At 50.6% G+C, this 23,663-nt stretch overlaps 1 protein-coding gene across 4 annotated transcripts in view; it reads left to right on the forward strand.

Annotated features, from left to right (window-relative positions):
• The window catches only part of CUTC (cutC copper transporter), a 49,700-nt gene that overhangs the window by 22,100 nt on the left and 3,937 nt on the right, over nt 1-23,663 (forward strand). For all 4 annotated transcript variants that reach the window (XM_075348423.1, XM_075348426.1, XM_075348424.1 and 1 more), the window contains exons 5-8: nt 3,470-3,505; nt 4,652-4,785; nt 17,320-17,347; nt 19,395-19,500. In XM_075348423.1, the coding sequence (XP_075204538.1) occupies nt 3,470-3,505; nt 4,652-4,785; nt 17,320-17,347; nt 19,395-19,500 (304 nt within the window). The remainder of the gene's footprint in view (nt 1-3,469; nt 3,506-4,651; nt 4,786-17,319; nt 17,348-19,394; nt 19,501-23,663) is intronic.

The raw sequence follows: 23,663 nt of genomic DNA on the forward strand, positions 1-23,663 counted from the left end.
CAGCAGTCCCTCTTCTGGCGGTGCGCTCTTTGCTGAGGCCCCGCCGTTGTTCCATTAGGCACCTAATGCAGGTGTTGGGTAAGATGGTGGCGTCAATACAAGCGGTCCCCTTGCCCAGTTCCTTCTGCGTCCTCTGCAGCTGGACATTTTCCGCTGTTGGAACTAGCGGACTTACTCCTTCCACGGGTTGGTGGCTCTGTCGCCACAGACCAGGGGCTCCTTTCTGTGGTGGCTTCGGCCCCTCTCTCTTCAGAGACGCTCCTTCCTGGCTCCGTCCTGGGTGATCCTCACCACGGATGCCAGTCTATCCGGCTGGGGAGTAGGATATCTCCACCACGGAGCGCAGGGCTCTTGGACTTCGGCCGAATCAGCCCTCTCGATCAATGTGCTGGAAATCAGAGCTGTGCTTCTAGCTCTCTTAGCCTTTCACCTCCTGTTGGCGGCCAAGCACATTCGAGTCCAGATTGGAGGTTCAACGAATCCTTCCGTGGACGGAAGACTCCAAGTCCTCCATATCCGCAGTCCACATCCCAGACGTGGAAACCTGGGAGGCAGATTATCTCAGCCGTCAAACCGTGGACAGAGGCGAGTGGGCTCTGCATCCGGCAGTGTTTCGGTCAATCTGCCGCAAGTGGGGCTCTCCGGACGTGGATCTTCGCTCCCACGATCCTCAGGCTTTTGCAGCAGACGCGCTGGTTCAAGATTGGTCCCAGTTTCGTCTGTCTTACGTGTTTCCCCCTCTAGCTCTTGCCCAGAGTCCTGCGCAAGATCAGAATGGAGGGCCGTCGGGTCATTCTCATTGCTCCAGACTGACCCAGGCGAGCTTGGTACCTTGGCCTGCTCCGTCTGTCCGTAGAGGTGCCGTGACATCTCCCGGACCGTCCAGACCTTCTTTCTCAAGGTCCGTCTTTCCGCCAGTATTCTGCGGCTCTCAGATTGACGGCGTGGCTTTTGAGTCCTGGATCTTGACGACTTCTGGTATTCCTCCTGAAGTCATCTCCATTATGACTCGGGCTCGGAAGTATTCCTTGGCCAAAAATCTTTCACAGGACCTGGAAAATATTCCTGTCCTGGTGTCGCTCTTCCGGCCATGCTTCTTGGCCTTTTTTCCTTGCCGACCCTCCTGTCCCTTCTACAGGCCGGTCTGCAGCTAGGACTATCCCTCAATTCCCTCAAGGGACAGGTCTCGGCTCTGTCAGTGTTGTTCCAGCGGCGTATCGCCCGGCTGGCTCAGGTGTGCTCCTTCATGCAGGGCGCATCTCACATCTCTCCGCCTTACCGGCGGCCCTTGGAGCCCTGGGACCTTAATCCGGTCCTCACGGCTTCTAGAAACCCCCCTTTGAGCCTCTTAGGGCGGTTTCTTTGTCTTGTCTTTCACAGAAAGTGTTTTTTCTAGTGGCCATAACTTCTCTCGGGAGAGTCTCCGATTTGGCTGCACTCTCTTCGGAGTCGCCTTTTTCTTTTGGTTTTTTATCAAGACAAGGTGGTTCTCCGTCCAACTCCGGACTTTCTCCCTAAGGTGGTTTCTCCTTCCACCTTAACCGAGACATTTCCCTGCCTTCCTTTTGGTCTGCTCCTGTTCATCGCTTTGAAAAGGCGTTGTATTCTCCGGATCTATGTGTTTCGCACCGCTGCTCTTAGGCGGTGCACCTCTCCTCTGTGCTGACCACTGGTCGGCGTAAGGGCCTCTCGGCTTCTAAGCCGACCCTACCTCGTTGGATTGGGTCGGTCTTTTCCGATGCCTACCAGTGTACTCAAGTGCCTCCCCCGCCGGGGATCAAGGCACACTTGACCAGAGCTGTCGGTGCCTCTTGGGCTTTCAGGCACCAGGCTACGGCTCAGCAGGTCTGTCAGGCTGCCACTTGGTGCAGTCTGCATACTTTTTCGAAGCTCTACCAAGTGCATGCTCATGCTTCGGCAGATGCGAGCTTGGGCAGACGCATCCTTCAGGCTGCTGTCGCCCATTTGTGAAGTTAGGTTTCGCCTACTTCTCAGTTTTCTGTTTATTCCCACCCATGGACTGCTTTGAGACGTCCCATGGTCTGGGTCTCCCATAAGGAACGATGAAGAAAATGAGAATTTTGTTTACTTACCGTAAATTCTTTTTCTTATAGTTCCGTAATGGGAGACCCAGCACCCTCCCTGTTGCCTGTTGGCAGTTTTCTTGTTCCGTGTGTTTTCACCGGCTGTTGTTGTAGACAGAGGCTCCGGTTGTTCCGGGTTTTGCTCTGTTTTTACTTGTGGGTGGATGTCCTCCTTCAGCTTTTGCACTAAACTGGCTGTATTTGGTGATCCAGGGGGTGTACATGCTAGGAGGGAGGAGCTACACTTTTTAGTGTAGTACTTTGTGTGTCCTCCGGAGGCAGAAGCTATACACCCATGGTCTGGGTCTCCCATGTCGGAACTATAAGAAAAAGAATTTACGGTAAGTAAACAAAATTCTCTTTTTTTGCAAAAATATAACAAATATTTTATTACATAAAATAAATAGCAAAGAAGTTTCAATACAGCAGCAGTGTCAGAAATATTTACAAAGAACAATGATCAGGCTCATAAGGTATCGCTGATGTTAAACACATGGGTCCACATCCCATATGGGGAGTAATATCATAAACCGTAAGGACATGACCAGCAATAACTCCTATATGCTCCTATATACCGAATGGAAAATTGCCCCAATAATAAAGCACATAATGTACAGACAAATCAATGACGCATCAGCGTATATCCGATCGTGCAGAGCTAAAGATCAGTTAAGTCCTCAGTGCATGGAGGAGTCAGGTCATGAACCAAGATCCCAGTTAATAAATAGACAGGTAGAAGTAAACAGTGTCTAGAGGTAATTGATAAAATCCACGGCCCCCCGAAGAAGACAGCGAAACGTGCGCGTCGGGGCACGTTTTTCTCGGGCTCCACGCCAACCATTATGGGTGAGTTTAAGACAGGATTTTATCAATATAATATTAAATTAATTAAATTATGTAAATATTTCTGACACTGCTGCTGTATTGAAACTTTTTTGCTATTTATTCTATGTAATAAAATATTTGTTATATTTTTGCAAAAAAAGTTGTGATCATGGTATTTTTGACTTAGTGGTCTTATTATGACCCATGACTACGTTTCCCCTGGTTCTCCTAGTTTCAGCAGATACGGGAAGGGCTGAGGAAATGAGAATAAGGGAATGCTCATACTGCGTTTTTGGAGCAAAAACTGAACAGTAACTAACCAAAATCCTCTTCAAAAACTGATGTTTCGGCTCCAAAATTTCACAAAAAAAAAACCTGTGAGGACATACCCTTAGTTTTTTTTTTTTATTTTGTTTATTTTTTCTTCCATTTGCATTGTATAACTCAAATTATCTCAGCACCCCTCCAGCGCACCCCCTCCCCCCCATCCCCAATTAAAGCAGGTGTCCTTTAAAACAGAATTTCAATGGATAACTGTCTTCCTCTGTTTCATCTTCCAGCTGTTTCTCGCCCCCTTCCTGTCACGTTCCATCGAGGTAAGAATGATGACTTTGGGTGGGCTGTGTAAGGGTCTGTGCACACAACCTCTATTCCAGGTGGGCGCAAACCTGCTGAGTTTTTCCAGACGACGATACTGAAAAGGCCAATTTTTTTATTGATTTTATTTATTTGTATTTTTTTGTTTTGTTCTTGCATTTATTTAGCGCTTTTAGTAGTTGTTTTCTTTTTGGGTTTTTTCGGGGTTTTTTTTTTTTTTGATCGCCAGTGGGAGACATATATAATCTTATAATTTCTGTGTATACATATATATATTTTATATAAATAATGTGTATATGTATGTGTGTGTGTGTAATATATAATATATAATTTTTTTTTCTCACTGGCAGTAAAAAAAAAAAAAATTATATAATATATTTTTATTTTATTTTTTTTGATCACCAGTGAGAGACAGATATAATATTATAATTTTTGTGTATACATACATATTTTTATATAAATTGTGTGTATAATATATAATTTTTTTTTCTCTCACTGGCAATCAAAAAAAAATAATATATTTTTTTTTATATTATTTATTTATTTTAATTTTTTTTGTGACTGCAGTAAAGAATTTGTAAGTGTTTTTTTTTTTTTTTTTTAAAGCAAAAGACGCTAAAAAACCCCAAAAACAAACTCCCGGGCATCTTCTGAACCTTCCACTTTCTTCTGTTATGACACCCAAGCGTCTTCAGAGTAGATTACGCCTTGTGAATGGACCAGTCACTACTTTTAATCTCTTGGCGTCAGTTTTACAAAGACTTGGGTTCATTGTTTTTTTTGTTTTTTTTTTTTTTTTGTGGGAGCACACAAGCCGCCAGTCTTTGTGTTCACTTACCCTAAGGGTGTAAAGAGCTTTATGAAAAAAGTTGCAGAGAGAAGGATGGAGCCAGTTTTTATGATGCCGTAGTAGTGATTGATGGCGTACCTTGAAACATATGGGCCTCAATGCAAAAATCCAAAGGGACCACCAAATTATTGCAAATATTATATGCCAAAGGGACTTTTGGGGCCCCCAGACTCCAGGCCCCGGTGCGATTGCAGCCCCTGCACCTGTTGTAATTACGCCCCCAGTAGCAATGATACTATATGATGTACAGATCTACACTTTCCGCTCATGTTTTCTATGTGCTATTGTATTGCAGCGTTTGACATGGTCTACGACCCCTTGCTGGCTATGGAAACCCTGATTTCACTGGGGTTTGAGCGGGTGCTGACCAGCGGCTGTGACAGCTCCGCACTGGAGGGTCTGCCTCTAATAAAGAGGCTCGTGGAGCAGGTAATCTTCACAGCCATACTAAAATGAGCCTAACTGTCGTCATCCATCCAGTTCCTGGTTTATTAGAGGGAAGATAATGCGCTGCCTGGTGTCTCTGTTGCCGCTGAATTTTTAAATCTTTTTATCCAATCAGATCATTTTTAGTTTTTCGGCAGTTTTTACTTCTCTCCATGTCCTTGTCGACATCTACACAGGAGATGAGGCAGAAAGCAAAGAATTTATTGGTCTAAATGAATTGTGCCTATTATATCTTAATTAACCTAATGCAAGTTTTGATATTAACCCCTTAAAGAGGACCAACCACCAGGATTTTCCTATATAAACTAAAGCCAGTGCTATACTGCTGCTATCATGCTGATTCTTTACATACCTTTAGTTTTGAGATCGGATGTATAGTGTCTGAATTACATTCAAGTAAAGTTTGTGAATTATACAGTTATTTGACTGATAGCAGCTACAGAATATCTAATAGGTGGGTCGGGTTTTGCTAGTTATTCCCGCCCATGTCTGCTGCCTGTCCTTCCTCCCCCTGTCTCTGTTATTACAGAAGGAGGGAGGAAGGACAGGCAGCAGAAAGGGGCAGGAATAACTAGCAAAACCCGACCCACCTATTAGATATTCTGTAGCTGCTATCAGTCAAATAACTGTATATTTCACGACCTTTACTTGCCTGTATTTCAGAAACTATACATCCGATCTGACAACTACAGATATGTATAGAATTGGCATAATATCGCCAGTATAGCACTGGCCTTAGTTTATATATCAAAATCCTGGTGGTTGGTGCGCTTTAAGGACTGAGGTTTTTTTTTTACCTTGAGCATGACTGTGTTTTTTTTTTTTTTTTCTTTAAATTAAATCTGTTTTATTCTTGTAAAAGTCACTTCTGCACTTTGGGTTTTATTAACCATTTCTTTATCGTTCCTATGGGAGACCCAGACCATGGGTGTTTAGCTTCTGCCTCCGGAGGACACACAAAGTACTACACTTAAAAGTGTAGCTCCTCCCTCTGAGCTTATACACCCCCTGGAGAACCAGATCTAGCCAGTTTATCGCTTTGTGTTCAAGCCCCCACTCCAGCAGCATGTCTCACACAAGGAGCAAGGCTCCAAAGCTTTATTCATTATGCACTGCATGTAAGCTCCTGCTGCCTGAGCCGAGCATTTATCCACACTGTGATGGTTGCTCTAACTTGGCGGTGCCACAGCCTGGAGTCTCACCCCCAGTGGTCTCTCAGGCTGCTGCTGCACCTGTGGCTGAACCCCCGTCCTGGGTAGAGTCCTTTTTCTAGGTCCATATCCCAGTCATTTGCTGAGTCCATGGGACTTTTGTCCAGGACTTTGATGAATATGCATCAGCCCCCCTCACAGGGTGCCTCTAATACTCTTGCCAGAGGATCCCTATCCTCTGACCTCCGTCCATCAGAGCTCACAGAGGATTCATCATCAGGTCCCAGACCCCGTCCTTCTGAGAGAAGGCGCAGGGTTTCCTCCCCCTCCCCATCCCACGGCTCTGTCTCAAGAGCTGACTCGCATGATGATGGCTCGGAGGCTATGTATCCCATCGATTTCTCTGAGGGTGACTCAGATCTTAGTGACTTGATTGCTTCTATTAATTCTGTACTGGATCTCAATCCGCCAGTCTCAGAGGAGCAACCCTCTTTGGCAGAAAAACATCAGTTTACCTCGCCTAAGAGAGTGTTCTTTAACCATTCCAGTTTTCAGACCGCTGTGACCAAGCCCAGGGCCTGCCCTGACAAACGCTTTCCAAAGCGTGGTTCTGATGACCGGTTTCCAATTCCACCTGAGGTGGTCAAGGAGTGGTCTCACTCCCCAAAGGTAGACCCTCCGGTGTCTAGGCTCTCAGCCCGGACCGTTGTGTCGGTGGCTGACGGCACCTCACTTAAGGATTCCACTGACCATCAGATTGACCTTTTGGCCAAATCTGTGTATGAAGCTGCGGGGGCCGCGTTTTCCCCGACTTTTGCAGCAGTGTGGGCTCTCAAAGCCATCTCTGCTTCTCTGGAGGAGATGCATTCCCTCACCAAGGAATCTATGCCTGAGATGGTTACCTTAACTGCTCAGGCTTCAGCTTTTTCATCCTATGCCATGTCTGCCATGCTAGAGGCTGCTCACCGCACTGCGGTGGCTTCAGCTAATTCTCTTGTTATCCGCAGGATTTTGTGGCTTCGAGAGTGGAAGGCAGATTCTTCTTCCAAGAAGTTTCTTGCTGGGCTCCCTTTTGCTGGTTCACGGCTGTTTGGTGAACAGCTGGATGAAATCATTAAGGAAGCTACTGGCGGGAAGAGTACTTCCATGCCACAAACCAAGACCAGGAAACCCGCCCAGGGTAGGAATCAATCGAGGTTTCGTTCCTTTCGTTCCTCCAACTGGTCATCCTCTAAGCCTTCCGCCTCGTCCGCTAACTCCGCTAAGGATCAGAAATCCAACTGGCGCACAAAAGCGCGTCCGCAGAAGACCGCAGGAGGTTCTGCCACTAAGGCAGCTTCCTCATGACTCTCGGCCCGCTCCAGCCACGTCCTTAGTCGGTGGCAGGCTCTCCCACTTTGGCGACGCTTGGTTAAAACAAGTCTTTGATCAGTGGGTGAGAGACATCGTATCTCACGGCTACAGGATAGAATTCTCTTCCAGCCCGCCAAACAGATTTTTTCTCTCAACTCCCCCCTGCTCCAAGGCCGCCGCCTTCTCACAGGCCGTGGCATCCTTGCAGGCAAACGGAGTGATTGTACCAGTTCCTGCTCGAGAACGGTTCAGAGGTTTTTACTCAAATCTCTTCCTAGTTCCAAAAAAGGACGGTACCTTCCGGCCCATCCTGGATCTCAAGCTTCTCAACAAGCATGTCCGGGTGCGGCATTTTCGCATGGAGTCTCTGCGATCAGTCATTGCCTCTATGACCCAAGGGGATTTCCTGGCGTCCATCGACATCAGAGATGCCTATCTGCATGTGCCAATCGCAGTGTCACACCAGCGTTAGTTACGTTTTGCAATAGGAGAGGATCATTTCCAATTCGTGGCTCTCCCCTTCGGGTTAGCCACGGCCCCTCGGGTATTCACCAAGGTCATGGCGGCAGTTATTGCGGTCCTGCACCTCCAGGGGTTGGCAGTGCTTCCTTATCTGGACGACCTTCTGGTCAAGGCTCCATCCAGCGCAGACTGTCAGCGGAGTGTCTCGCTCACTCTCGCCACTCTAGCCCAATTCGGGTGGCTTGTCAATTTTCCCAAGTCCACCCTGACTCCGACCCAGAGTCTCACGTACCTAGGGATGCAGTTCGAGACTTTGCCGGCACTTGTGAAGTTGCCCTTAGTCAAACAGCAGTCCCTCCAACTGGCGGTGCGCTCTCTGCTGAGGCCCCGCCGTTATACCCTCAGGCGCCTGATGCAGGTGCTGGGTCAAATGGTGGCGTCCATGGAGGCGGTTCCCTTTGCCCAGTTCCATCTGCGCCCCCTGCAGCTGGACATTCTCCGCTGTTGGGGCCAGCGGTCTTCCTCCTTACACAGGTTAGTGGCTCTGTCGCCACGGACCAGGAGCTCTCTTCAGTGGTGGCTTCGACCCCTCTCCCTGTCCCAAGGGCGCTCCTTTCTGACTCCGTCCTGGGTGATTCTCACCACGGATGCCAGCCTATCCGGCTGGGGAGCTGTATATCTCCACCACAGAGCACAGGGCACTTGGACTCCATCCGAGTCAGCCCTTTCAATCAATGTGCTGGAAACCAGAGCTGTGCTTCTAGCTCTCCTAGCCTTTCACCACCTGTTGGCGGGCAGGCACATTCGAGTCCAGTCAGACAACGCGACAGCGGTTGCCTACATCAATCACCAAGGCGGGACACGCAGCCGCCTGGCAATGTTGGAGGTCCAACGCATTCTTTAATGGGCGGAGGACTCCAAGTCCACCATATCCGCAGTCCACATCCCAGGAGTGGAAAACTGGGAAGCAGATTATCTCAGCCGTCAATCCGTGGACGGTGGCGAGTGGTCCCTGCACCCGGCAATGTTTCAGTCAATCTGCCGCAAGTGGGGCACTCCGGACGTGGACATAATGGCATCCCGTCACAACAACAAGGTTCCGGTTTACGTGGCTCGCTCCCACGATCCTCAGGCCTTCGCCGCGGACGCTATGGTTCAGGATTGGTCCCAGTTTCGTCTGTCCTACGTGTTTCCCCCTCTAGCTCTCTTGCCCAGAGTCCTGCGCAATATCAGAATGGAGGGCCGTCGAGTCATCCTCATTGCACCGGACTGGCCCAGGCGAGCTTGGTATCCGGACCTGCTCCAACTGTCCGTAGAGATGCCGTGGCATCTTCCGGATCGTCCAGACCTACTCTCGCAAGGTCCGTTTTTCCGCCCGAATTCTGCGGCACTCAATTTGACGGCGTGGCTCTTGAGTCCTGGATTTTGACGGCTTCTGGTATTCCTCCTGAAGTCAGCTCCACTATGACTCGGGCCCGTAAGTCTTCCTCCGTCAAGATCTATCACAGGACTTGGAAAATTTTCCTGTCCTGGTGTCGCTCTTCCGGCCATCCTCCTTGGCCATTCTCGTTGCCGACCCTTCTGTCTTTTTTACAGTCCGGTCTGCAGCTAGGACTGTCCCTCAACTCTCTCAAGGGACAAGTCTCAGCTCTATCAGTGCTGTTCCAGCGGCGTCTCGCCCGGCTGGCTCCGGTCCGCACCTTCATGCAAGGCGCGTCTCACATCATTCCACCTTATCGGCGGCCCTTGGATCCCTGGGACCTTAACTTGGTCCTTGGTATTGCAGAAACCCCCTTTTGAGCCCCTTAGGGAGGTTTCTTTGTATCGTCTTTCTCAAAGGGTGGCCTTTCTAGTTGCCATAACTTCTCTCAGGAGAGTCTCTGATTTGGCTGCGCTCTCCTCGGAGTCACCTTTTTTGTTTTTTCACCAAGACAAGGTAGTTCTCCGTCCGACTCCGGACTTTCTTCCTAAGGTGGTCTCTCCTTTCCACCTTAACCAGGATATTTCCTTGCCTTCCTTCTGTCCGGCCCCTGTTCATCGCTTTGAGAAAGCGCTGCATTCTCTGGATCTGGTGCGTGCTCTCCGGATTTGTGTCTCGCACCGCTGCGCTTAGGCGGTGCACCTCTCAAGCTTTTCAAAGCACACTCGACCAGAGCTGTCGGTGCCTCTTGGGCTTTTAGGCACCAGGCTACGGCTCAACAAGTCTGTCAGGCTGCCACTTGGACCAGCCTGCATACCTTTTCGAAGCACTACCAAGTGCATGCTTATGCTTCGGCAGATGCGAGCTTGGGCAGACGCATCCTTCAGGCGGCTGTCGCCCACTTGTGAAGTTAGGCTCCGCCTATTTCTTAGTTTTTTTCTGTTTATTCCCACCCAGGGACAGCTTTGGAACGTCCCATGGTCTGGGTCTCCCATAGGAACGATAAAGAAAAAGAGAATTTTGTTACTTACCGTAAATTCTTTTTCTTATAGTTCCGTATTGGGAGACCCAGCTCCCTCCCTGTTGCCTGTTGGCAATTTTCTTGTTCCGTGTGTTATCACCGGCTGTTGTCGTGGACAGAGTCTCCGGTTGTTCCGGTTCTTGCTCAGTTCTACTTGTGGGTGGCTATTCTCCTTCAGCTTTTGCACTAAACTGGCTAGATCTGGTTCTCCAGGGGGTGTATAAGCTGAGGGAGGAGCTACACTTTTTAGTGTAGTACTTTGTGTGTCCTCCGGAGGCAGAAGCTAAACACCCATGGTCTGGGTCTCCCAATACGGAACTATAAGAAAAAGAATTTACGGTAAGTAAACAAAATTCTCTTTTTTTTTTCCCCACTTCTCAATCAGGGCTGATTGTAGGGCTTCACAAAATAGTGCAAAAGGGCAACTGTCCATCCGAGCTTGGCTTCTGGTTCTGATCGCTCACGTAAAGCTGTAGCGCCCTCATAATCAGAGGTTCTGTACGTGTTGGTCATTTTTTGGGAAGGAGTCCCTCTAGTACTGCTCATGTCCGGAGGGAGGTGAGCAGTTCTGATGACCTTGCGTTCACAGATGTCTGCCAGGACGCGCACACAGTTGGTACTGGTATCACATTGCATCGATGGTTGCTTGTCAGGGCACGAGCACAATAAGCAGCCATTGTGCACCTGTCCTGGTCATTAGTGTGTGCATGATACCGGCTGACCGACCAGTCATCATGGCCAACATATGTCAATATTGCGTCATCAGCTCTTCATAGGACCGTCATTGCATACAAAAAACTCTTGAGCCCCATTTTTGGGATCAGTGGAGACCTTAGACCCCCGGTGATCAGCAACCCAAAGAGGTTTTTTGGTTTTTGGAAAGTCAAAGAAAACCTAAAAACTGTGCTTCACTTGCTTTCTCCGGGTCCAGCGCAGAGTCTCCGCCGCCGCGCCCAGTGCCTGTGATTGTCAGCAGTTGAGCTCGCTGATCGGTTGCAGCCCCAGAAAATCCGCTATGGACCGAACTGGAGAGGCTGAGTAAAGCACAGTTTCTTTGTCGCTGCATTGGGAGACCCAGACAATTGGGTGTATAGCTTCTGCCTCCGGAGGCCACACAAAGTATTACACTTTAAAAAGTGTAACCCCTCCCCTCTGCCTATACACCCTTCCGTGGATCATGGGCTCCTCAGTTTTATGCTTTGTGTGGAAGGAGGCACACATCCACTCATGCATTCTCATACTTAGTTATGTCGGTTGGAAGAAAAGAGGGCTCCCACGGGGCCCCCGGCATGTTCCCTTCTCACCCCACTATGTCGGCGGTGTTGTTAAGGTTGAAGTACCCATTGCGGGTACAGAGGCTGGAGCCACATGCCGTCTCCTTCACCATCCCTTATGCGGCTCTGGGAGAAGTGGGATCCTAAGCGGTCATCCATTTGCTGGGACCGTGCTCCATCCGCAGCCCCTGTGGGAACCTGACGGACCGGAGCCTCTTCAACCTCAGGGACCGGGCCCTGCAACTTAAAGGTACTCTGTGTCCCCATAGGGGACTGTGCAGGGAGCGCACCTTCTTCCCGGAAGCCGCGGCAGTTGCTGAATTGAGGAGGCCGGTGGACTTCCGCGCCAACAGCGCCTGCTTGTCGGGCGCGGCCTCAAATTTAGTCCCCGGCTTCATCGCGGCCTATTCGCGAAAATCCCGCCCCCGGGCCTGCCTGTCAGGGGTAAGGGCGGGATTTCCGACATGACGTCGGATGTGAGGGCTGGAGCATCCTGCATGTCTTCCTCCCCCCTCGCTGATCACTGTGGGGACCCCAGATTCCCGCACTTTGCTGGCGCCGCCCACGGCCCCACTCCTCCCCTGAGAGCTCCGGCAGCCATTTTCTGGCATTCTGCCGGTGGAGGTTTCTCAGTGAACAGCTCTGCAGCTCCGGGGCATCCAAGGCAGGGAATCTGGAGGACACACTCCGCTCGTTAGCGGTCGGTAAGCCACACCGGTCACCCGGTGCTGGTCCCCCTAGGGTGCCGGAATAGATATAGATAGATAGATAGATAGATCAGATATATATATCTATCAGATATATATATATATATATATATATATATATATATATATATATATATATATATATATATATATATATATATATATATATATATATATATATATATATATATATATATATATATATATATATATATATATATATATATATATATCTCAGATATATATATCTGTTCGGTCGGGCTGTATACCCCTTTCCCATATACCCTCAGTGGTCACTCTCCTAGGAGACAACAGCATATCGTCCACAAGGAGCAAGGCTGCTAAGGCACAGGTTTTTTTCGCGGCCTGTACCTCTTGTGGGGCTATGTTACCTGCGGGTTCCACCTACCCTCACTGTGAGCAATGCTCGACTCCTGCCTCGCTTGCTCAGCCGGAGCCTCGGGCACTGGTGGGCCCCTCGGCTCATGTAGACCCCCCTGCTCCCCCTGAGCAGGCTGCGGGGACAGAGTTGGCCTCTTTTGCTGAGAAACTCTGAGTCTCTTTCTCAATCCATTGCACTGTCTATGGACAAATGGTCTTCTAAGCTACTTGAGGCTTTGCAGTCCAGACCGGACCTTTCACAGGCCCCGGCCCCTGTTAGCTCGTCGCCTCCAGGCCCCTCTCGGTCCGCGCCGCAGCGCGCTCCCAGGTTGGCCCCTCGGTCTCAGGCGGAGGACTCCTGCCCGGACCGCAGTCCTAGACCGGTTAAGCGGGCTCGCTGGGACTCTTCCCCGACTTCCTCTCGCTGCTCGGGATCCCAGCTTGAGGACTCTCTGGAAGACGAGGCGGACGTCGCAGCTCAGGGCTCTGACCCTGACGTCGCCCTTAACCTTGATACACCTGAGGGGGACGCCTTAGTTAATGATCTTATCTCGTCCATCAACCAGGTGTTGGATCTCTCTCCCCCGCCTCCTCCTGTAGAGGAGTCGGCGTCTCAGCAGGAGAAACACCAGTTTCGGTTCCCCAAACGTACGCGCAATACATTTTTTGATCACTCTAACTTCAGAGATGCTGTCCAGAAGCCCAGAGCGGTCCCGGACAAGCGCTTTGCTAAACGCCTCACTGGCACGCGTTACCCCTTCCCATCTGAAGTCGTTAAGGGTTGGGCTCACTGTCCCAAGGTGGATCCTCCAGTCTCCAGATTGGCGGCTAGGTCCGTGGTGTCTGTTGCAGATGGCTCATCCCTGAAGGATGCCACTGACAGACAGATAGAGCTCCTGGTGAAGTCCATCTATGAGGCCACGGGCGCGTCTTTCGCCCCGGCCTTTGCAGCCATGTGGGCACTCCAAGCAATCTCGGCTTGTCTGACTGAGATTAATGCTGTCACACGGAATTCTGCTCCGCAAGTTGCGTCTTTGACCTCTCAGGCGTCAGCCTTTTCGTCCTACGCCATGAACGCCGTCCTGGACTCCACTAGCCGTACGGCGGTAGCATCTGCTAACTCTGTGGCAGTCCGCAGGGCCATGTGGCTGCGCGAATGGAAGGCAGACTCGGCTTCCAAGAGGTTCTTAACCGGTTTGCATTTTTCTGGAGACCGTTTGTTTGGCGAACGATTGGATGAGATTATTAAGGAATCCAAAGGAAAGGATTCCTCCTTACCCCAGGCCAAACCTAAGAGACCTCAACAGAGAAAAATCCAATCGAGATTTCGGTCCTTTCGTCCCTCCGCCAAGTCCCAATCCTCTTCGTCCAACAGGCCGGAGAAAGGCCAGAGGAACTCCTATGCGTGGCGATCCAAGTCACGCCCACAAAAAGGCCGCAGGAGGCACTGCCTCCAAGACGGCCTCCTCATGACTCTCGGCCTCCCCTAGCCGCATCCTCGGTCGGTGGCAGGCTCTCCCGCTTTGGCGACGCCTGGTGGCCACATGTTCAAGACCGATGGGTGAGAGACATTCTGTCTCATGGTTACAGGATAGAGTTCAGCTCTCGTCCTGCGCCTCGTTTCTTCAGAACCTCTCCGCCCCCCGCTCAGGCCGACGCACTTTTTCAGGCAGTGGACGCTCTAAAGATGGAAGCAGTTGTGATCCCCGTTCCCCTTCAGGAACGTGGTCGCGGATTTTACTCCAACTTGTTCGTGGTGCCAAAAAAGGACGGGTCATTCCGTCCCGTTCTGGACCTCAAGCTACTCAACAGACATGTGAGAACCAGACGGTTTCGGATGGAATCTCTCCGCTCGGTCATCGCCTCGATGTCACAAGGAGACTTCCTAGCATCGATCGACATAAAGGATGCTTATCTCCATGTACCGATCGCACCCGAACATCAACGTTTCCTGCGTTTCGCCATCGGGGACGAACACCTTCAGTTCGTGGCATTGCCTTTTGGCTTGGCGACAGCCCCACGGGTTTTCACCAAAGTCATGGCATCCGTTGTAGCGGTCCTGCATTCTCAGGGCCACTCGGTGATCCCCTACTTGGACGATCTCCTAGTCAGGGCCCCGTCTCGGGTGGCGTGTCAACAAAGTCTATCCGTCGCTCTGGCGACTCTCCAGCGGTTCGGGTGGATCATCAACTTCCCGAAATCCAAGTTGACACCGACCCAATCACTGACGTACCTTGGGATGGAGTTTCATACCCAGCAAGCATTAGTCAAGCTTCCGAGCGACAAACAGCTTTCTCTGCAGGCAGGGGTGCAATCTCTTCTTCGGAGTCAGTCACACCCCTTAAGGCGCCTCATGCACTTCCTAGGGAAGATGGTGGCAGCTATAGAGGCAGTCCCGTTCGCGCAATTCCATCTTCGGCCACTCCAATGGGACATTCTCCGCAAATGGGACGAGTGCGGCTTCCCTCGACAAGAACGTCTCTTTCCCTTGCAACCAAGACGTCACTTCAGTGGTGGCTCCTTCCCAATTCTCTGTCGCGGGGAAAATCCTTCCTACCCCCAACCTGGGCTGTGGTCACCACGGACGCGAGCCTGTCAGGTTGGGGAGCGGTTTTTCTCCACCACAGGGCTCAGGATTGGTCGCAGTTTCGACTGCCTTATGTATTTCCTCCTCTGGCGATGCTGCCCAGAGTGCTACGCAAGATCAGGTCCGACTGCCGTCGCGCCATTCTTGTCGCTCCAGACTGGCCGAGGCGGTCGTGGTATCCGGATCTGTGGCATCTCACGGTGGGTCAACCGTGGGCGCTTCCAGACCGCCCAGACTTGCTGTCACAAGGCCCATTTTTCCATCTGAATTCTGTGGCCCTCAACCTGACTGTGTGGCCATTGAGTCCTGGCTCCTAGCGTCTTCAGGGTTATCTCAGGATGTCATTGCCACCATGAGACAGGCCAGGAAGCCAACGTCCGCCAAGATCTATTACAGTTCTTGGCAAATCTTCCTATCCTGGTGCGCTAATAACGGTTTTCCTCCATGGCCATTTGCCTTACTCACTTTTCTTTCATTCCTTCAATCTGGAATGGACAAGGGTTTGTCACTCGGCTCTCTCAAGGGCCAAGTATCGGCGCTCTCCGTGTTTTTTCAAAAGCGTCTAGCCAGGCTTCCGCAGGTCCACACGTTCCTGCAGGGAGTTTGCCACATAGTCCCACCTTACAAACGTCCGCTGGAACCCTGGGATCTTAACAGGGTTCTAACGGCTCTTCAAAAACCACCTTTCGAGCCGCTGCGGGATGTCTCTCTATCACGTCTTTCGCAGAAGGTGGCCTTCCTAGTGGCAGTCACATCACTTCGGAGAGTGTCTGAGCTCGCAGCGCTATCATGCAAAGCCCCCTTCCTGGTGTTTCACCAGGATAAGGTGGTTCTGCGTCCGGTCCCGGAATTTCTCCCTAAGGTGGTATCCCCTTTTCATCTCAATCAGGATATCTCCTTGCCTTCATTTTGCCCTAATCCAATTCACCAGTGTGAAAAGGATTTGCACTCTTTGGATCTTGTGAGAGCACTCCGGCTCTACGTGTCTCGCACGGCGCCCCTGCGTCGTTCAGATGCGCTCTTCGTCCTTGTCGCTGGCCAACGTAAGGGCTCTCAGGCTTCCAAGTCAACCTTGGCTCGGTGGATCAAGGAACCGATTCTCGAAGCCTACCGTTCTTCTGGGCTTCCGCTTCCTTCAGGGCTGAAAGCCCATTCTACCAGAGCCCTGGGTGCATCCTGGGCATTGCGGCACCGGGCTACGGCTCAGCAGGTGTGTCAGGCAGCTACGTGGTCTAGTCTGCACACTTTCACGAAACACTATCAAGTGCATACCTATGCTTCGGCAGACGCCAGTCTAGGTAGGCGAGTCCTTCAGGCGGCGGTTGCCCACCTGTAAGAGGGGGCCGTTTTTCGGCTCTTTTTATCGAGGTATTCTTTTTACCCACCCAGGGACTGCTCTTGGACGTCCCAATTGTCTGGGTCTCCCAATGGAGCGACAAAGAAGGGAATTTTGTTTACTTACCGTAAATTCCTTTTCTTCTAGCTCCTATTGGGAGACCCAGCACCCGCCCCTGTGCCCTTCGGGCTGGTTGTTCTTTTGTGTACACATGTTGTTCATGTTGAATTGTTCTTTTGGTTCATGGTTTTCAGTTCTCCGAACATCCTTCGGATTGAATTTACCCTAGACCAATTTATAAGTTTTCTCCTTCCTGCTTTTGCACCAAAACTGAGGAGCCCGTGATCCACGGGAGGGTGTATAGGCAGAGAGGAGGGGTTACACTTTTTAAAGTGTAATACTTTGTGTGGCTTCCGGAGGCAGAAGCTATACACCCAATTGTCTGGGTCTCCCAATAGGAGCTAGAAGAAAAGAAATTTACGGTAAGTAAACAAAATTCCCTTCTTGCTTTTAAAGAGGAAAAACTACAGCCGGGGATGGGTTTTCCCAAACCGCAAAACCCTTTTACTGCCCATCACATTGGGGCTATCCCTTTTTACATGATTTCTGACCATTTTTAGGTATGAGTGGGTCCCCGGGCTGCGGGAAGGGGAGCTGGATGTCATGGACGACTGATTTATCTAACTGATGGCATACATACATGAGCTTTAATTAATTGGAAATACCTAGAACCTATTCTGTAAATGTTATATTCTGTCATTTACCTTTTTGATTCCACTTTTTAATCATCATTGCATCAGTAACGTGATATTTTTCTCCTCTAGGCTAAAGGTAGAATCATAGTGATGCCCGGTAAGTAAACCACAAGCCGCCTGTGTATTTGAAGAGCCTATATTCACCCCAGCAATAGAAAGTGCGCCCCTACTATGTCTAGGCAGTCAGTGTTGTACAGATGGAAGCTCTACTTTAGTAGTCTCCTATTAGAGGAGGGTCCCATATTTCGAATCCTCACTTCTGGCCAGACTGGAGAGCGGATACAGTGTCTTGCTCTGGAGGACTAGTCCTGTCCTGCATTATTCGTTCTACACCTAACCCTTTGATTTGAATGTGCAGTACCTAATTGTTCCTGTGGAGGCGCTGCAGGGAAATGGAACCTGTCAGGTGCAATATGCACTCAGCATCCGGAGCAGTTCTTGGCCCATATTACTAATCCCTGACTAACTGTCCCTGTATCTAGTAGCATAGATAAAGGGATCTATAGAAAAGTATTTCTAGAGATCCTTTATGATATGCAAATGGGCACAGGGACTAGTCACAAGGGTGTTACATTCCTCAACTAGTGCGCCCTCTTAGCATGTTAGTACACCCACAGGCGCGCTGAAGCTGAATGTCCCGGCACTTCTGGTCATGTGCACTAGACCTGTCTGAAGCCGAGACACACATACCTGCGCATGACTGGACGTGTGCCGAGCATTCAGAAGTGCGAACACAGGTACATGCTTCACCACTGGTGACGCTGCACTGAATACAATGTTAGTACACCCCTGTGGGCATCCTAATCTGCTAAGAGAAATGCCTAGTCGGGGGAAGTAACGCCCTTGGGACTAGTCCCCTGCACTCATTAGCATAAGATGAAAGATCTTTAGAAATACTTTTTCTAAAGATCCCTTTATCTATGCTAAATCACTTGTAAGGCCACATCTGGAATATGGGATCCAGTTTTGGGCTCCACATTTTAAAAAGGACATTCAGAAGTTAGTCAGGTCAAAGGTGGATAACTAGAATACTACAAGGAATGGAGGCGGCCCGTATGATGCGGAATGGAGGCGGCCCGTATGATGCGGAATGGAGGCGGCCCGTATGATGCGGAATGGAGGCGGCCCGTATGATGCGGAATGGAGGCGGCCCGTATGATGCGGAATGGAGGCGGCCCGTATGATGCGGAATGGAGGCGGCCCGTATGATGCGGAATGGAGGCGGCCCGTATGATGCGGAATGGAGGCGGCCCGTATGATGCGGAATGGAGGCGGCCCGTATGATGCGGAATGGAGGCGGCCCGTATGATGCGGAATGGAGGCGGCCCGTATGATGCGGAATGGAGGCGGCCCGTATGATGAGGAATGGAGGCGGCCCGTATGATGAGGAATGGAGGCGGCCCGTATGATGAGGAATGGAGGCGGCCCGTATGAGGAGAGGTTAGATATGTTTAGCTTAGAAAAAAGACGTCTCAGAGGAGATCTCATTTATATGTATAAATATATGTGTGGTCAATATATTTCCAATGACAATACTAAGGACCAGGGGGCACTCACTGCGAGTGGAAGAAAAGCGATTCCGACAGCTAAATAGGAAAGGGTTCTTTACAGTTAGAGCGGTCAGACTGTGGAATGCCGACCACAAGAGGTAGTGATGGCCGATAATATAACCGCTTTTATATCAGGGCTGGAGGATTTCCTCAGTACACACAACATTGTCTGTTATAAGTGACTTAGGGGAAAAAGGTAGAACTGGTGGAGGAAGGTTGAACTAGATGGACCGAGGGCTTTTTTCAACCTAAGTAACTATCTATGCTAGTGTATACAGGGACGGTTAGGCAGGGATTAGCAATATACATCCAGAACTGCTCGTGGTCCTGGGAGCATATTGCACCTGACGGGTTCCCTTTAAAGATTGCAGCTGACCAATGGGTAGAACACTTTGCTTAGTCCTAGACAATGTGTAGAAGTGTGAAGTGACCACGGGGTCGTCTATCCTCTAAATGCTCATATGAAATTTGATGCACCACATGGAGGTTGGGTTACAACAAGTGAGGATCCATTACACGGCAAGTGAGCAAATGTGTGCAAACCCAAGTGTTGTCTTTGTCACATATAATATAATGTTTTTTCCGGTGCTGTAGGTGGCGGCATCACCGAGAGGAACCTCCATAGAATTCTAGAAGGTGCCGGAGTCCAAGAATTTCACTGTTCTGCGCGCTCCACCAAGGAATCGCTAATGAAATATAGGTGAAGCATATTATACTTAGAGCAGAAAATTACCAACGTCCAATATCAGTGATTTGTTTTGTTGTTTTTTTTTTATTATTTTTTATTTCTCATGCCCGCATGTGGATGGATACTTGGTGGTGTATCTGGGCCAGTGCTCCTTCATTCCTGGGGGATTTTTTTATTTTTGCTTTTTTGTTTTTTCAGTATGATTTTTGTATCGTATATAAGCGCTTGTTATGATGTTTTATATTTTTTTTTTTTTTTTTTTTTTTTGCGACTACATTTGTAATTTTGAATGAAACCATCCATTTTATTTCATATTGTAAAAAAAATAATAATTCCCACTGGGATGAAACGGTGGAAAAGAAAAAATGCAATTCTGCCCTTGTTTTCTTTTTCGCTCCTAATTGGGAGACCCAGACAGTGGGTGTATAGCTACTGCCTCTGGAGGCCGCACAAAGAACTACACTTAAAAGTGTAAGGCCCCTCCCCTTCTGGCTATACACCCTCCCGTAGGAGTACAGATTCCTCAGTTTTAGCTTTGTGCGCAAGGAGGTCAGACACGCACGCATAGCTCCATTGTTTTTAGTCAGCAGCAGCTGCTGACTATGTCGGATGGAAGAAAAGAGGACACATATAGTGTCCCCAGCATGCTCCCTTCTCACCCCACTTATGTCGGAGGTGTTTGTAAGGTTGAGGTACCCATTGCGGGTACGGCGGCAGGAGCCCACATGCTGATTCCTTCCCCATCCCTTTTTACAGGGCTCTGGGTGAAGTGGGATTTACCGGTCTCCAGGCACAGAGACCGTGCTCCATCTACAGCCCCTGGAGAAGATGCTGGATGGAGCGGAGTACATCAGGGACATGGCCCTGCATCCTCAAGGTACTCTGTGTCCCCGTGTATCTGGCGCTCACACCGCAGCATGCTGGGTGTTGTAGTGCGCCGGGGGACATCAGCGCTGCGGCGCCTGTGCCATGGCCTCATTCAGCTTTGCTGAAGCAGGCACATTTATGGGAATAGGACGCGCCGGCCGCTGGGACTGCGGCGCGGCTGGCACTTGTAGTGCGCCGGGGACTTCAGCGCGGCCTGCGCTTTTACGGCGGCCGCGCTGATAACTACAGTCCCCGGCTTTTGCGGCCTGCTTCCTTTCGTTCCCGCCCCCACACCTGCCAGTCAGGAGAGGGGCGGGACGCTGCCCACGTCCAGAACTCGGTCGCGCCGGCCGCTCGAACAGCGGCGCGGCTGGCACTTGCGGTGCGCCGGGGACTTCAGCGCGGCCCGCGCTTTTACGGCGGCCGCGCTGATAACTCGAGTCCCCGGCTTTTGCGGCCTGCTTGCGTTCGTTCCCGCCCACAGACCTGCCAGTCAGGAGAGGGGCGGGACGCTGGCCAGGGCATCAGCGCTGAGGGCTGGAGTCGTTTTTACATACTCCAGCCCTCACAGTCAGCACAGAGGGGACACTGTTCCCGCACTTTTGTTTGGGAACTCCCACGGACCGCCCCTCTCCACAGTAGCCGGCAGCCATTCTTACAGACACGCTGAGCTGCAGAGGGGAGCCGGGGAGACCCAGACAAGGCATTCAGCAGCCTCTTACCCGCTGTTCAGCGGGCGGTAAGCAGCCCTCAGGGCTCACCCCCTCTTGTGCTCGTAGTATTCTTAGTATTTTGTTGCTACAAATACTTGGTATTACATAGCGCTGGTCGCCCTTTGGCTATAGACTCTCTCACATGCAGAGAGCCAGCAGCATGTCGCCCGTAAAACGCAAGGGTGCCAAGGCACAGACATTGTATGCTTCCTGCACCGCATGTGGGACTTTTCTACCGGCAGGCTCCACGGACCCCCATTGTGTGCAGTGCTCGGCCCCTGCGGCGCTTGCACAGTCGGGACCTCTGCTGGACGTGTCCCAGGGTGTACCACCTGTGAATGCTGTCCAGGTGACAGGAACTGAGTTTGCAGCTTTTGCTGACAGAATGTCTCTCACTATGTCACAAATTCTTGACACATTGCGAGCTAGGCCTGTACTTCAGACCACGGACACTGTGCATGTATTGCCCCCTGGTCCCCCTCAGCTCCTAGCTCCGGGACGGGCATCTACACCTCAGGGTGAAGACTCTGACTCGGACGATGGCCCCGGGCAGCCTAAGCGGGCTCGTTATGACGGGCCTTCACATTCATCTCAATGGTCTGGATCCCAGCGGGATGAATCTATGGGTGATGAGGCGGACTTAACTGATCAGGATTCTGATCCTGGGACCGCTCTCAATCTAGATACACCAGATGGTGACGCAATAGTTAATGATCTTATATTTAACATCAATAAGATGTTGAATATTTCCCCACCAGCTCCTCCTGTAGAGGAGTCAGCTTCGCAGCACGAGAGAATCCATTTCAGATACCCTAAGCGTACATTAAGCACTTTTCTGGACCACGCTGACTTCAGAGACGCAATCCAGAAACCCCACGCTTATCCTGAAAGGCGTTTTCCTAAACGACTTAAAGATACACGCTACCCTTTTCCCTCTGAAGTGGTCAAGGGTTGGACCCAGTGTCCAAAAGTGGATCCTCCAATTTCCAGGCTTGCAGCCAGATCCTTGGTTGCTGTTGAAGATGGAGCGGCACTTAAAGATGCCACTGACAGGCAGATGGAGCTCTGGCTGAAATCCATCTATGAAGCGATTGGAGCGTCATTAGCGCCTTCTTTTGCGGCCGTATGGGCACTCCAAGCTATCACGGCCGGGCTTGCGCGAGTCGACTCTGTCACACGTGCATTTGCCCCGCAGGTAGCACCATTGACCTCGCAAATGGCGGCATTCGCGTCGTACGCGATTAATGCTGTTCTTGACGCTACAAGCCGCACGGCAGTGGCGTCAGCCAACTCAGTTGTTTTGCGTAGGGCTCTGTGGTTGAGACATTGGAAAGCAGATTCTCATTCCAAGAAGTGCTTAACCAATTTGCCTTTTTCTCGTGACCGATTGTTTGGAGAGCGTTTGGATGAAATCATCAAACACTCCAAGGGTAAGGACTCTTCCTTACCGCAACACAGACAAAACAAGCCCCAACAGAGGAGGGGTCAGTCTGGTTATCGGTCCTTTCGAGGACAGGGCAGGTCCCAATTCGCCTCGTCAAAAAAGACTCAAAAGGACCAGAGACGTTCAAATTCTTGGAGGTCTCAGTCACGCCCAAAAAGACCAGCCGGAGGAACCGTTGCCAAAACGACGTCCTCCTGACTTGCGGTCTCCGATGCCCACACCCGCGGTCGGTGGGAGGCTGTCCCACTTTGGCGACATTTGGCTAGCAAATGTCAAAGACCGTTGGGTGAGAGATATTCTATCTCACGGGTACAGGATAGAGTTCGGTTCTCGTCCGCCAACTCGTTTCTTCAGAACTTCTCCACCACCAGACCGAGCCGATGCTCTGTTGCAGGCGGTGGCCGCTCTAAAGGCGGAAGGAGTGGTGACCTCCGTCCCTCTTCAGGAACAGGGTCACGGTTTTTACTCCAATCTGTTTGTGGTCCCAAAAAAGGACGGATCGTATCGTCCCGTCCTGGATCTGAAGTTGCTCAACAGACACGTAAAAGTCAGGAGGTTCCGGATGGAATCCCTACGCTCCGTCATAGCCTCAATGTCTCAGGGAGATTTTCTAGCATCAATAGACATCAAAGATGCGTATCTCCACGTGCCGATTGCACCAGAGCATCAGCGTTTCCTACGTTTCGTCATACACGACGAGCACCTACAGTTCGTAGCGTTACCCTTCGGTCTGGCAACAGCCCCCCGGGTCTTCACCAAAGTCATGGCAGCAGTAGTAGCTGTTCTGCACTCGCAGGGTCACTCGGTCATCCCGTACCTAGACGACCTGCTTATAAAGGCATCCTCTCAAGAAGCATGCCAACACAGTCTGAAGGTGGCGCTAGACACTCTCCAGACTTTCGGGTGGATTATCAACTTTCCAAAGTCTCATCTAACCCCGACCCAATCTCTGACTTATCTTGGCATGGAGTTTCATACTCTATCAGCGATAGTGAGGCTTCCACTGGACAAGCAGTGCTCGCTACGGACCGGAGTGCAATCTCTCCTTCAGAGCCAGTCGCACTCACTGAGGCGCCTCATGCATTTCCTAGGAAAGATGGTAGCAGCAATGGAGGCAGTCCCGTTCGCGCAGTTTCATCTGCGCCCTCTAC

The sequence above is a fragment of the Anomaloglossus baeobatrachus genome, chromosome 5 (assembly GCF_048569485.1).
Source record: "Anomaloglossus baeobatrachus isolate aAnoBae1 chromosome 5, aAnoBae1.hap1, whole genome shotgun sequence".
NCBI classification, from domain to species: domain Eukaryota; kingdom Metazoa; phylum Chordata; class Amphibia; order Anura; family Aromobatidae; genus Anomaloglossus; species Anomaloglossus baeobatrachus.